The 12,451-nt window shown below is 41.0% G+C and overlaps 2 protein-coding genes across 4 annotated transcripts; one reads left to right on the top strand and one right to left on the bottom strand.

Moving 5' to 3' along the window:
• Positions 1 to 744: 744 nt before the first annotated feature.
• Positions 745 to 3,958, bottom strand: lins1 (lines homolog 1). The gene is made up of 6 exons (XM_028401437.1): positions 3,596 to 3,958; positions 3,438 to 3,527; positions 3,142 to 3,274; positions 2,485 to 3,069; positions 2,161 to 2,338; positions 745 to 1,522 (listed from the first exon to the last, which is right to left on the bottom strand). The coding sequence occupies exons 1-6, from the start codon at positions 3,926 to 3,928 to the stop codon at positions 775 to 777; spliced, it is 2,067 nt and encodes a 688-aa protein (XP_028257238.1). The 5' UTR covers positions 3,929 to 3,958; the 3' UTR covers positions 745 to 774.
• An 813-nt stretch (positions 3,959 to 4,771) lies between these two features.
• On the top strand, positions 4,772 to 12,027 carry asb7 (ankyrin repeat and SOCS box containing 7). Of its 3 annotated transcripts, none has more exons than XM_028401445.1 (5): positions 4,772 to 4,998; positions 5,732 to 5,841; positions 7,632 to 7,822; positions 8,070 to 8,675; positions 10,707 to 12,027. In XM_028401445.1, the coding sequence occupies exons 2-5, from the start codon at positions 5,804 to 5,806 to the stop codon at positions 10,844 to 10,846; spliced, it is 975 nt and encodes a 324-aa protein (XP_028257246.1). In that variant the 5' UTR covers positions 4,772 to 4,998; positions 5,732 to 5,803; the 3' UTR covers positions 10,847 to 12,027. The 3 variants fall into 3 exon arrangements, with proteins under 3 accessions (XP_028257246.1, XP_028257243.1, XP_028257244.1); XM_028401442.1 differs by having other exon boundaries at positions 7,611 to 7,822; XM_028401443.1 differs by lacking the exon at positions 4,772 to 4,998 and having other exon boundaries at positions 7,569 to 7,822.
• The last annotated feature ends 424 nt before the right edge of the window (positions 12,028 to 12,451 follow it).

The raw sequence follows: 12,451 nt of genomic DNA, 5'->3' as shown, positions 1-12,451 counted from the left end.
TGAGGCACTGCTGATTGACTTATCGCTTCACATATATGGTTCGGGTCCCTCCATCATGTTTTAGCTTAATGTGCTGCATGTCCTGACTTAAGTTATGTGATTCTGTTAAAAATGTATAAATTTGTTGACCACTTCATGGCAATGCCCCAGAAAATATTCCTCACCCAAGAGTAACATATGCAAGCTCTAAGGTAATAATAACACACTAATGCTCAAAAGAAGTATTTCTATTACAAATAAGCCAATTGTCATCTGTTGTGTATGAATTTACGAAGTGCATATATTAAAAAGGTATTACAGGACCACAGATTTTGACCACCAGTAAGTGTCCAAGTGTCTACTTTCCTCCAGTCAGAACGTTTGTTTACTATTTTTTTATCCTTTGGTAATCTATGGTTAGCTTCCAGCTAGGTTTAGCTTGATGACCATTTATTCATACTGTACTCTGCTTTGAGCTGCTTCCTGCTCCCTGGATGCTGAAGACACGCTGCTTCCTCATTGGCTATTCCATCTAATTGCAAATGCATGGCAGCAGTGAGTGAATGCTGATGAAGGGGAGCAAAATGGTCGCCCCAGGCGGTCTGATTCAGCAGTCTTGCTGCGAATGTCTGCTTCAACTGATTACATTTGCATCTTTTCATTTAAAAAAAAAAAGAAAATAAACAAAAATATGTAAATTGACCAAACTTACTTCACTTTTTTTGCACACACGCTGCTTCACATCACAAAATGAAAGAAAACACGTTTATGTATCGTGTATCGTTTATTCAAGTGTTACAGACCTGACCGCTGGTAACAGTTCTCTACCTGTGCGAGGAGCTTTAGGAGTGCAGAGGGGTTATATGGGAAGAGTTTCTTTGTGTGGAGCCGTGTCACCACCTCTCTGAGCTCTGACAAACAGAGGACAGCTCTGGTTGATGTTTCACATGTCACCTGCCCCGTCAGAAGTGGGATGTTTGCACACGACGTTAGGTGACTCTGCGTCACTGGCAGGGAATGACCTTGTGGTCCTGTTTCCAGGGCGGGGTTAGGATCACTCGATAACACTGTTGATGACTCATTTTGTTTCTGTTGTAGCACTGAGGCTGGTTTCTCACACACAGATCCTCCTCCTGCAACTTCCATATTCTCTGGATCAGAGTCTGAATTAGAGCTATCGTAGTCTACAAGGTGAAGTCCGGCAGCCAAACCGAACCTTTCCACAGGAGGATTAACACCTGTGGGCAGGGCACAGGAGCTGAATTTAGCTGGCTCCCCTTTATGTGTCAGTGCAGATCTATCACCAGAGGCACTGATGCCTCCACATGCTGCAGTGAAGCCCTGCCAGTCATCTCCGAGGTACTTGAGGTACCGTACAAAGTACTCCAAGAAGCAGGTTTCAGTGGAGATGAGGAAGTCGAGGAGGGTGCTGTGGTCGAAGGAGACGCTCTGAAGCAGGAGCACAAAGTGGCAGTGAGGGTTGCAGCCAGACGCACACGCAGCCTTCAACACGGCAACATCATCACCTGACCCAGAGCACAGCCTGTGGGAAGAGGGGAGCAGTTCAGACGTTCCACTGAGAAAACAGCAGTTCACTGTAGTTGAAATACAGACACGAGTCTAGGTTGTTTTTTTGTACTCTACTACTGTGGGATCATTTTTCATTTCAATATAAAGACCTGCCACCTCTCTATGGAAACAGCATCATCATGGCAACAAGAAGAGAGAACTCAAACATGCCTTTGTGCAGGATTATACAGCTATAAAACAAAGAATCATAATCATTGATTTTACAAACATTTAAATAAACTTGAATCAGTATGTACAACATTTTTCCATGGGTCCCAAGAAATAAATATTTACACACCCACTTTTTTCACAATGCACTACTAGGTCTCCTAAAAAACTGAATTTTTGTCATGTGACTCCTGGTCACATGTGAGTTGACTTTGGCCTGCCAGCTGCGCAGAGGTGTGCAGAATTTTTTGCTTTTTACAGAATCTTGCCAATGCTAACAACTAGTTTTGGGTGAATTTTTAATTGAGAAATGGATAAATAAATAAATAAAGTGAGGAGATTTTTCTTCGGTTTGATTTGATTGTGTTTTCCAACATAACATTATGTCACTTTGGATCTCAGGGTAATTAATTAAATGACACATTCATGTCTCATCTCTCATACCTGTGATTGAGAAACATTGACAGCAACGCTCTGGCTGCCTCCATCATGTCGTCGTCCTGCTCTCCAAACAGCAGGCTGATCCAGCAGCAGAGGTGAGCGACCTCCGTCAGCTGGACGCTGCACCGCCTCAAGAAGCCCCACAGATTCTGCAGATGTCTATAAACCTCTGTGGCACTGTCTGCAATGAGAGGACTCAGGCGCATCAGGATACCTATTCAACTGTTATATGATAGGAGAGCCCCCTGCTGTTGAAATGTGGTAAAACAGGGTGTCAATAATTTGACCACACACTGTGCATGCACCAGTACTGTCATGGCTTCTCACCTGTTCCAGCAGCCGTTTGAATGTGGAGCTCTATGGATTTGAGAAGAATTAGACTGACGGCTCGCAGCATCACACTGTCTGGTTTCAGGTATTCATCTCCTCTGGCCTGTCTGGTCCCTCCAAAGAACGAGTAAGGCTCTACCTGAACTCTCTCCAACCAGTTATCAGCCACTGCTGTTAACACACTCTGAACCAGCACGCACACATCAAGCTTCAGGTGGTCACGTTTCTGTCCACTGGACACTTCTCCCAAGGCCCAGTCCTCTCCAACCTTATGAAGCATGGCTCTTTTCAGAAGCAGCAGCGCTCGCCTTTTAACAAAGTTCTCCCTGGAGGAGCTGATCACAGCCAGGATGGCTGAGGAGTGAGTGTAGGTCATTCTCTGGCTCTCCAGACAGACACTAGGTCCAAAAATCAACCTGGATGCAGCAAGCACCTCCAGCAGGTCCATCAGTAGGCAGACTGTTGTTCCCCACCCTGAGCTGCTGGCACACTGTGCTGCCTCTTTCCCCTCTTTAGGAAGCCACTTTGAACATAAAATGCACAGGCTGCCATCAAAAGCTCCAACAAGGTTCCCAAGAAACTCTAAAGGAAAAAAACATGCATTTAAAATGAGACAGTGACATAAATACAAAGCACTAAAGTAACAGATTTTACCTTGATGAGCTCCTTTAATAAGTTCTTTTAGGACTTCAGTTACAGACCACACACAGGCGTCTAATTCAGTGCCAGGAGGTGAGCTGTCAAATGTCTGTGCACACTTCTTCTGCCAGACAGGACTGAGCATTCCCTGAGAAATGACACACACACACTTAATACTAGAACATAGTAAGCAATGCTATTCTGCTAATGTGACACGGACAGAATCATTGAGAATAGCTATAGTTTGGTTCCTAGAGATAAAAGTATTTAGAAAAGGACAGACTGCAGACACTGCATGAGGGATTACTCACCGACTTGTGCAGATTGTACATAACACATGTTGACACACACTTTGCTGCCAGGTGTGAGATGATCAGGTCTTCAGCTTGGAACAGGTGGACCTGTGGGACACTTGTCTTTGCATTAAACTGCTGACGTCATGATGGTGTTTGTGAGCTGCAGCACTTACAAGCCGAGGCATGACGTCCATGTCTTCAAACAAGACTCTCAGCACCTCAGTGTAATACACCGAACCTTCAGACCTGTGGGACAGCACACTGGAGGCAGTCCTCTCCAGCAGAGTCACGCTCATGCAGGTAAGCTCTGCAGCACTGTTAACGCTGCAATGCTCTGCAGGCGCACCGGGCATCACTCCGCACACCCCGGAGAGGATCACACGGGCCACATCCGCTGCGCCCCGTCCCGGACCGGATCCCGAGAGGAAACATCCGTACGCTTCCGTCAAACGGGTAAAGACCTGTCCCACGGTGGACTGGTCTCCGTGGCTCTCCGTTGTCTCCATACATGCTACTGCTGCTTCCGTGTAGATCACGTGACACACGCGGAAGCAAAATCAAGAGAGAAAAAAATAACAAAATAAAGGTCGAAGCCTGCCATACTTATCCTTCAAAATAAAACACCTCAGCTTATTGCACTTCAGTGCAGCTGGATACAGTCATTTAACCAATCAGCTTTATTTTCATTTTAGTTAGAGAATGATGTATTTTACTTAAGATTAGGACTATTGTAAGGCCGAATGACGAATACAATGTTAGACTTTGTCAGTCAGACTTTTTATCACAGCAACACATTGATCAGTGTCACACGGGTTTCGTTTAAGATTAGATTAGTGTAGGTGCTATATGGACATGTTTGATCATTTTTATCATATCTAATACTTGATTTAGGTCTGCATCTTTAACACTACATGTAGATTAGTTAAAAAGTAAAGCATCACAAAGTGTAAAGCGTCCTGTAATAAACTAGCAATGTTTCTAAAATGTAAAGTTTCAATATCTTGAATTCTACATCAAAGTAGAGGCTTTGGTGTAATTGAAATAAAGAGTGGCAGTATTTGGACATTTGCACAACTACACTTGTTCTTCAAATGAGCTTGTTTCCATTTTTGCAACAAGTTTAGAGGCTGTAGCTGAAAATTAATGGTTTATTAAATTTCCTACTGACTATGTATGCAACCTAATCCGCATTCATCTACTTTATAAAGAAGTTATCCAAATAATTTAACATATTTAAATGTTTTTTGTTTTTTTGAACGCGTGTGTTTCTGAGAACGTTGAAGAGTTGGGGGGTTTTATTCTGAAAGGCTGAAAACGGAAGCCGTGTTTGTTTTTGCTGGTGGGGGTCACACTGCTGCAGCTACTCACAGTTTTTGTTGTTAAAGCTGAATGTTAAACAGGAAAAATGGTCCTCCGCATCACCTACGGGGTATTTAGAAAGTATTCATGAACATCTGTCGTTGCTGTTAGCGCTGAATTTAGCTTGTCAGTGACAGAAATATGCGGCTTTGACAACTCCAATCTTGTCGTCTGGAAGCTGATTGGCTAACTTAAGCGTCGGCTCAGCGTCTGACAAGTAAGTCTTTGTTTTATAGTATCAGAGTCGCCGTTCTTGTCACTAAATATGCTGAATTAACTTTAATATCGAGGCATTTGGAGTATTGGGGTTTGTTTGTACCGAATTCTCTAAGCACAAAAAGTAAGCAAAAACAAAACCTAGCAAGCTAGTGCTAGTGAGTTTGTTAGCTTGCTGGCTAACGAGCGTCAGCGAACAGCCTGTAATAAATAGTCTTGAATTAAAGGTTTTTCTACAAGAACCCCAGGTACATTACATTGTCTGCAATGTAGAGAGCAGCTGTTTTTACCTGTCGGTGTTTTGTTAGTTATCTTCATTGTTTACTAGTGTTTGGTTTACATTATTGGTTATGTTAGCCAATAAAGCCTTTCCATTGTTCATTGTTTTCAATCAACCGGTTACTGTACTACTACTAGCTAAATATAACAGTGTTTCATGTTAATATCCGATGTACTCTAGTGTTTTCTTCCTGTTTTCACAATTAGAGCAGTTTTAACAACACGGTGTTTGCTAGTTGTCAACCATAGCCATTTATGTTACCAATACATTAGCAACACATCTCTCAATTGACATTCGTTATTAAAATGTGTGTCTTTATACAACTATACCAGCACGACTACATGTAGAATACATTTATAATACAGTGTGACTGTGATGGTTGTTCTAAAAAGGACGTCATAGTGGCCCATTTTTTGCTGACCTGTTTAAAATGTAAGCATTGTGTTTGTTGCAGACTGAGTGCCTTCTACACCCTCACTGAGCCGTCCTGATTGTGCAGCAGTGTGTCTGCAGGTGGAGCTCTGATATGACTAAGAGAAGTCCATCGCTTCAGTTGGTCAAAAGGTAAACACTGCTTGTTGTTACACAGCTGTTTTAGAGAGTAGTAAACAAAGCGCTGAAATCCTACTGCATTGTATACAATGTAAATATCACAATCAGAATTGTGTTTATTGCCATGTAAATAAGGAGGTTTCACATTACTAGGAATTTGCCTTGGTGATTAGTGCGTACATTATACATGTAATAAGAGGCATGCATGGGTTAAAATAATATCAAATAAATTAGATAAAATAAGGTAAAAGTAAAACAAAGTAAGTCAATGTAATCTAAAAAATAAGGCTATGAATTGACGTATGACGTTACAGACATACAATGAACAGTAATGGTTGCAATGGCACAACACAGACCCTGGTATGAGCAAGGTGTAACAGGTACCACGTACCACATGTGAGGTGGTACAAGTGTGCAAAGTAGTGCAAGATGGGAAGTAAATAGTGCAAATAGTCATCAGGTGAATCCTGACTGGAGCACGGTACAGTGACTATACTAAAGTGAGATTGTAAAGTGACAGTACAGAGCAGTATGTTGATTAGAGTTCAACATTGTCCTTCATAGTTTAAAGTTAACTGATATTTCTCTAAGATTCAAATTAATCTTAGATATTAGTGTATTATTAACTACAGGTGACAGTCAAAGGTTATAAACAAGACTATCAGAAAATAAAGTGTTTAAAACAAAAATCTGAAATAGTTATAGAAACAAGTGTTATGACATTCACTGACAATAAAGGTCCCCACTGTCCTTATAATACATATAGGTGCTGAGGGCTTTATTTATGCCACAAATTTCACACCTGTATCTGAAACATTAGATGTAGTTATTATACCTTGAACATTCTTTAGGGGAATTTCAGCAGATAAATTCACACACATCTCGCTCCCAGTGTGTCTTCAGTGCTAACTTCAAACGTGATGCATTAACCTCAACACATAAAAGAGACATTGGTGTGCAGGTGAAGCATTAGAAACTGCTAGCACAGTTGCTGTCTGCTAAAGAGAGCTCAGTACTGGCATTTATTTAGTGGTAAAAGTTTATTTTATAATCTAAGATGTTAATTTCACTAAAGGAAAGGTGTAACGTTCTTTGCAGTTAGCTGAAAAAAATACGTGGATATATTGAAGTTGCAATTGGTCCAATGGAATTCAACAATATCGAGGAAACAAAATCAGTATTGTGCATCCCTGTCATTCTTCTCCAGTGTCATACAGATGGTCACTCTAAGGGCTCATAAAGTCAAGAAACAATCCAGATTATTCTTATAGGTTGGGTACAGTTAAACAATCAACAAGTTTGGAAGTTCTTAATTTATCAACAGTAATTTACAATTAAGCTGTTTCTGTGTGTATACCTTCTGTATTTTTGAGCCATGTTTAGTCTCACTGCACTCATTTAGTTATAGTGTAAATTGTAGTGTGCATGATTTTTTCTGTGTGTGTAAACTGCTTATAGAGTATGCACAGCTGTGAAATTCACATCTGCAAGTGCATGCTCTGTAGAGCCAGATTATTGTTGAGGAGGCCCATCCGGCCTCCTCCCCTTATTTATTATCATATGAGTAAAATATCACATAGTAAATCACATAGTAATGCATCATATAATATGTTAAACTATTTTTGGGTGGCAAAAAGTATGATCAGTTATCAGTTTGAGCATTGACATCACCAAGGTCACCAACTGCCCACCCTGTTCCCCAGGATATACAGAATGTATCTACTGATTTTTCCTAACAGAGGTTAGGTACAGATGAACATTCCCATTCCGAAATGTGACAGGATGCTGAACCATCACTGCAGATTGAACCCAGAGCTTCATGAGGAGCTGCAGATCCAGGCTGCAGTGGCAGCCGGGGATGTCTGCACCGTCCGGAGGATGCTGGAGCAGGGGTACTCGCCGAAGATCCGCGATGCCAACGGCTGGACGCTGCTCCACTTCTCTGCTGCCAAAGGAAAAGAAAGATGTGTGCGAGTCTTTCTGGAGCATGGAGGTCAGACTTTGTTTTGTCTTGGCTCAAGTTGGGTTCGTGTTGCAAAGTGTGTGTTGCTGACCACTAGATGGCATTATTTCACTAGGGGACACAGCCTTTCTTTTTAACATGACAACAAGCTGTCAGAAATGGGCTCATTACATCTACATATAGCTGTCAGATTAGGTTAAAATTCTACAACAATGTATTGCTGTTTCATATGCCATCCAACTTACTTTCCTTTTTATGTCCCTTCTCCTCTGTACAGCTGACCCCACAGTGAAGGACTTCATTGGTGGCTTCACAGCACTTCACTACGCTGCTATGCACGGCAGAGCGCGCATTGCCCGACTCATGCTGGAGTCTGAGTTTCGCAGTGACATTATAAATGCAAAAAGTAACGACGGCTGGACTCCGCTGCACGTGGCCGCTCACTATGGACGAGATTCCTTTGTACGCCTCCTCCTTGAGTTCAGGGCAGAGGTGGACCCACTGAGCGACAAAGGAACCACGCCACTGCAGCTGGCTATCATCCGCGAGCGCTCGAGCTGCGTTCGCATCCTCTTGGACCACAGTGCCAACATTGACATTCAAAATGGCTTCCTGCTACGGTACGCCGTCATCAAAGGCAATCACTCGTACTGCCGCATGTTCTTGCAGAGGGGAGCGGACACTAATCTCGGACGTCTTGAGGACGGCCAGACCCCCCTTCATCTGTCAGCCCTTAGAGATGATGTGCTGTGTGCCCAGATGCTCTACACATATGGGGCTGATACAAATACCAGGAACTACGAGGGCCAGACGCCAGTTGCTGTGTCTGTTAGCATGTCTGGGATCAGCCGGCCTTGTCTGGATTTTCTACAGGAGGTCACAAGTAAGTAGCAGTCTACTTGTCATACAACCATGTCCTGCAGCATTGTTATGAATACAGTATTTATTAGCATGACTGCCGGCCAGTGGTTTGTGATGCTTTGCTAATTCAGAAGAAAACTAATCTATGAGAGGAAATCTGTGAAAGTGAGTGAGGTGAAAAGAACTCCAACAGTACAAATAATGATTGAGGTTTTTATTGTAAGTTGAGAGGAGGAAAAGGTTTGACATGTATAGAGTGAAAGAGGGCTGCTTGCCAACACAAGGTTATAATGACCAGTGTTCAGTCAGAGAACAATCCCAGGCCCAGGAACAGGAGAGCACATTACCTGAAGCATTATGATTTAGAAGGAACAATGGCTGCATTCCACCACTGCCCCTTGAACTTTGATATCAAAGATATCAAAGAGCTGCACACTGATTCAGACAGGCCCTTTCAGAGACTCCAAACCTTCAGCCAGATCACATATCTGCTGGGTTATTGATTACACCTCTACCTCCTGGATTAACTCATATGCCATGAAAGGGTTCATCCAGCACAGTATGACAGGCACCCAGGTTCTTTCATCTGCTGCACACGTCAGTTTGCTCTGTGGAGTTCTTTTCCCATGTCAGCCACGGCGACATGTATGAATACACTTACAGTCATAGAAACGGTCCCACCTGAAGAAAAATCATAGAAACAATCCAACTCCACACACGTCACATACATTGTCTGTATCTTTTCTTAATGCAGCCAGTTAACCTGAGGCACTCCCTGAGTAACATGTCATTACTTCAGCGCCGCTGTAAGATGATGGTGTAAGTTACATTATTCATAAACTGTGGCTGTAAAGTATCACACAAAGACACTCGAGATTAAAAAAAGTCATGTATTATTGTTTACAGCTCAATATGAGAACTTTATGACCACAGTGCTCTTACAGATTTATATATTTCCTATATTTCTTGGTTAGCTTACAAATATACCTCCGCTGCACTCCATTGTTTTTTCTTTCTTGGGCCCACACAGCTACCCTAATGCTCTATGCTGCATTGTTAGTGCTTGAAATGTAACAATGTTACAACTTCAGCTGTGTGTTTTTTGTCATTTCACACACTAAAGTGCCCCGGGGAGGGGATTAGCTCCACTTCCAATGAGTAAGGTACAGTAGTGGGTGTTGCTGAACTAGGAGTCGGCTTTGGATTGAATTTGAATAGACATGGAAACTGTAATCTGTGTTGTGATTTATTTAGTTATCACAGTCCATGCATGCTTTCCTGTGTCAGAGGAGTTACGTTACCCACAACAAACTGATAACACTCACACACATCACTTCCTGGAATCTAGGGGATTTTCCTCAGTTGTTTGCGTACATCTGATAACAGCGTGGATACTGGGTGGTTTGGTGCTACATGCCTGTTTGAAATATATGCAGGTAAAAGAGGAAGCCACAAGCTTCATAATGGATACAGTTTGGGAAATCAGTGTTGCTGTCATACACTGTCTACAATTCCAAATTGGACTTTAGTTTGGACTTTTTTCTTTCTTCTTTTCTTACTCTTCTGTGTACAAAATCAAAGTATTCTTGCTCATACATATATACACAACACTGAAGCTGTTATTTGAACTTCTGTAATGTTCTCAACCTTCACCGTGGGAGATTGGTTGTACCATCCTTGCAAAGTAATGCAGTCACATAGTAACTTTAAAGTCTACACTTTTAGACAAAGTTTTTGTCTCACTAGCTTCTTTGAACATTATTAATCGACAATATACACCATACTGTAGATAACTGTGTGGAGGTGAAACACCACACAATACGATGCTTCACTTGTCTTGGTATTTCTTAAATGTCACAATTATTTCCTCCTAGCTCCAAAAATCCCATGGTTTGGTCATCAAACATGAGTTTCACTATGACAACAGAGTTTACATGGTCTCATACTAGCTCCTCTTTGCCTCCTGGACATGTTTGTTCATCATTCTGCTCTGCAAAAATTCATCACACCGTATGAGGCCTCAGTCATGACCTCTGTTCTCTTCCTTTTTCAGGACAACCTCGGACTCTCCAAGACTTATGTCGAATAAAAATCCGTCACTGTATTGGCCTTCAGAGCTTGAAATTCTTGGAGGATCTACCCATCGCAAAGGTTATGAAAGACTATTTAAAACATAAGTTTGACAGTATGTGAAGGAACAAACGATGGAAGAGGAGAGGCGGACTGAAAGCTCTCTGCTATCAGACTATGCAATCTTTGTCTGGAAGAAAAGTGCACAGGTCTGTTGTGTTCATGCTGAAGGAGAATTACCAGTTTGTTTGTTTTTTCGCTCCTGTTGTCGGATCAGTTAGTTGCAGAAGAAGACGGGAAGACACCTCATGTGCAAAGAGTTTTGTGGGAAAAAGAAAACCTCATTTGACTGCAGATAGCATTTTTTCTACAGTTAGCACCATCTTTTTACTGTAAATGTGCATAACATTTGCAATGTGTGATTTCAGCACATATATTGGCCGTCATTTAGAATATTTTAAAAATATTTTTCTGAGCTAAAAGTTGTTAAATAAAGTACTCCACTGGTGACTTCCCTATTTAAAATCATCAAAGTGTTCATGATATTTGAAAATATTCGACAATGTACACTCCCTGATTTAGTTTCATTTCCAAAGTTGTATGTGTAACTCACTGGGTAGGTAAAACAATGTGAACAAGCATTTCTTTGTGCCATTTGATTATGTACAGAAAGTAAGAAGAAAAATGTCTTCCAAGATGTTTATAAATTATTTTGATTTAATCATTAAAAACAAATACCCTTAAAATAACCTCATTGGTGGATCAGTAAGATAATCAGGTGTCACTAGCCCCCTTTAATTTAAGTTCCATCATCTGTTGAAGTGTTTTAAACAGGATTGGATAGATCTTTTTTGGTTTGTTTGTTTGTTTGTTTGTTTTTTTTAACATAGCATGCAATTTTTACACCAATCCTACCACTTGAACATCAAACTGCATTATCCATTTACATGCTATATGTAGTGCATTTGGGTCTGGAGTTCACAGTTAATAAAGTTTTGGGTGATACTCTGATACACAATCACTAAAATGCTAACAGTCAAATGTAAATATGACCAACAGATATTTTTGTAGAATTTATTTAAGCAATTATTTCTGGTATTCTTAATGTATTTAAAGTTTGGAAAGTATTGTGATCTGTTTGTGTGGCTCACATTTGTGTGTGTGTGTGTGTGTCAGAGTATAAAATACCCATACAAGGATAATCTGGAAATATGTGTTTTGTTTTTTTCTTTGATTTTTATCATGGCAAAAAATGTTGGGTGCTTTTTTTAAAACTCCATCTTCTCTTGCAGGTAACTGTTGTGGGGGGTTATACTGTGAATTCTTTTTTATTATTATTTTGACAGTTCAAAATAAAATGTAGGATTTGGTGTCTACAGAAATCTTTTTTTATGTGTTTAAATGCATCGTGAAATTATGTGGCGACTAACATTTTTTGTCCCTAAATGTTTTGAAATCTTTTCGGACAGTGTTCATCCATATTCTAAACATCTCAAGCTTACATATAATAAAAACTGGCATGTTTGTCTGTGTTCTGATACACAACCCTAGCGATAACTATAAATACTTACTAATGTTCCGTTTTATTTGCTGCAGAGGTCTGAACTCCACATGTGCGTTTTCTTCCTCTTTGAACTCTGCATTGTTTACGTCCATGTTGACTACACAAACCTTTCCCTCTTTTTTTTTAGCGTATTGCTGCATTTACACGTACATTCCTGCCGCTTT

This window comes from Parambassis ranga, chromosome 3 (assembly GCF_900634625.1).
Source record: "Parambassis ranga chromosome 3, fParRan2.1, whole genome shotgun sequence".
NCBI lineage: Eukaryota > Metazoa > Chordata > Actinopteri > Ambassidae > Parambassis > Parambassis ranga.
The sequence above is the reverse complement of the archived record's forward strand: the minus strand, read 5'-3'. Positions and strand labels throughout refer to the sequence as shown.

Coding starts and splice junctions, on each gene's coding strand:
- asb7 (XM_028401442.1), top strand. CDS start 5,804: ATGACTAAGAGAAGTCCATCGCTTCAGTTGGTCAAAAG. Junction 5,842..7,610: donor TCGCTTCAGTTGGTCAAAAG/GTAAACACTGCT, acceptor GAAATGTGACAG/GATGCTGAACCATCACTGCA. Junction 8,676..10,706: donor TTTTCTACAGGAGGTCACAA/GTAAGTAGCAGT, acceptor TTCCTTTTTCAG/GACAACCTCGGACTCTCCAA.
- lins1 (XM_028401437.1), bottom strand. CDS start 3,928: ATGGAGACAACGGAGAGCCACGGAGACCAGTCCACCGTGGGACAGGTC. Junction 3,275..3,437: donor TGTACAATCTGCACAAGTCG/GTGAGTAATCCC, acceptor GTCATTTCTCAG/GGAATGCTCAGTCCTGTCTG. Junction 2,339..2,484: donor TCAAACGGCTGCTGGAACAG/GTGAGAAGCCAT, acceptor CTCTCATTGCAG/ACAGTGCCACAGAGGTTTAT.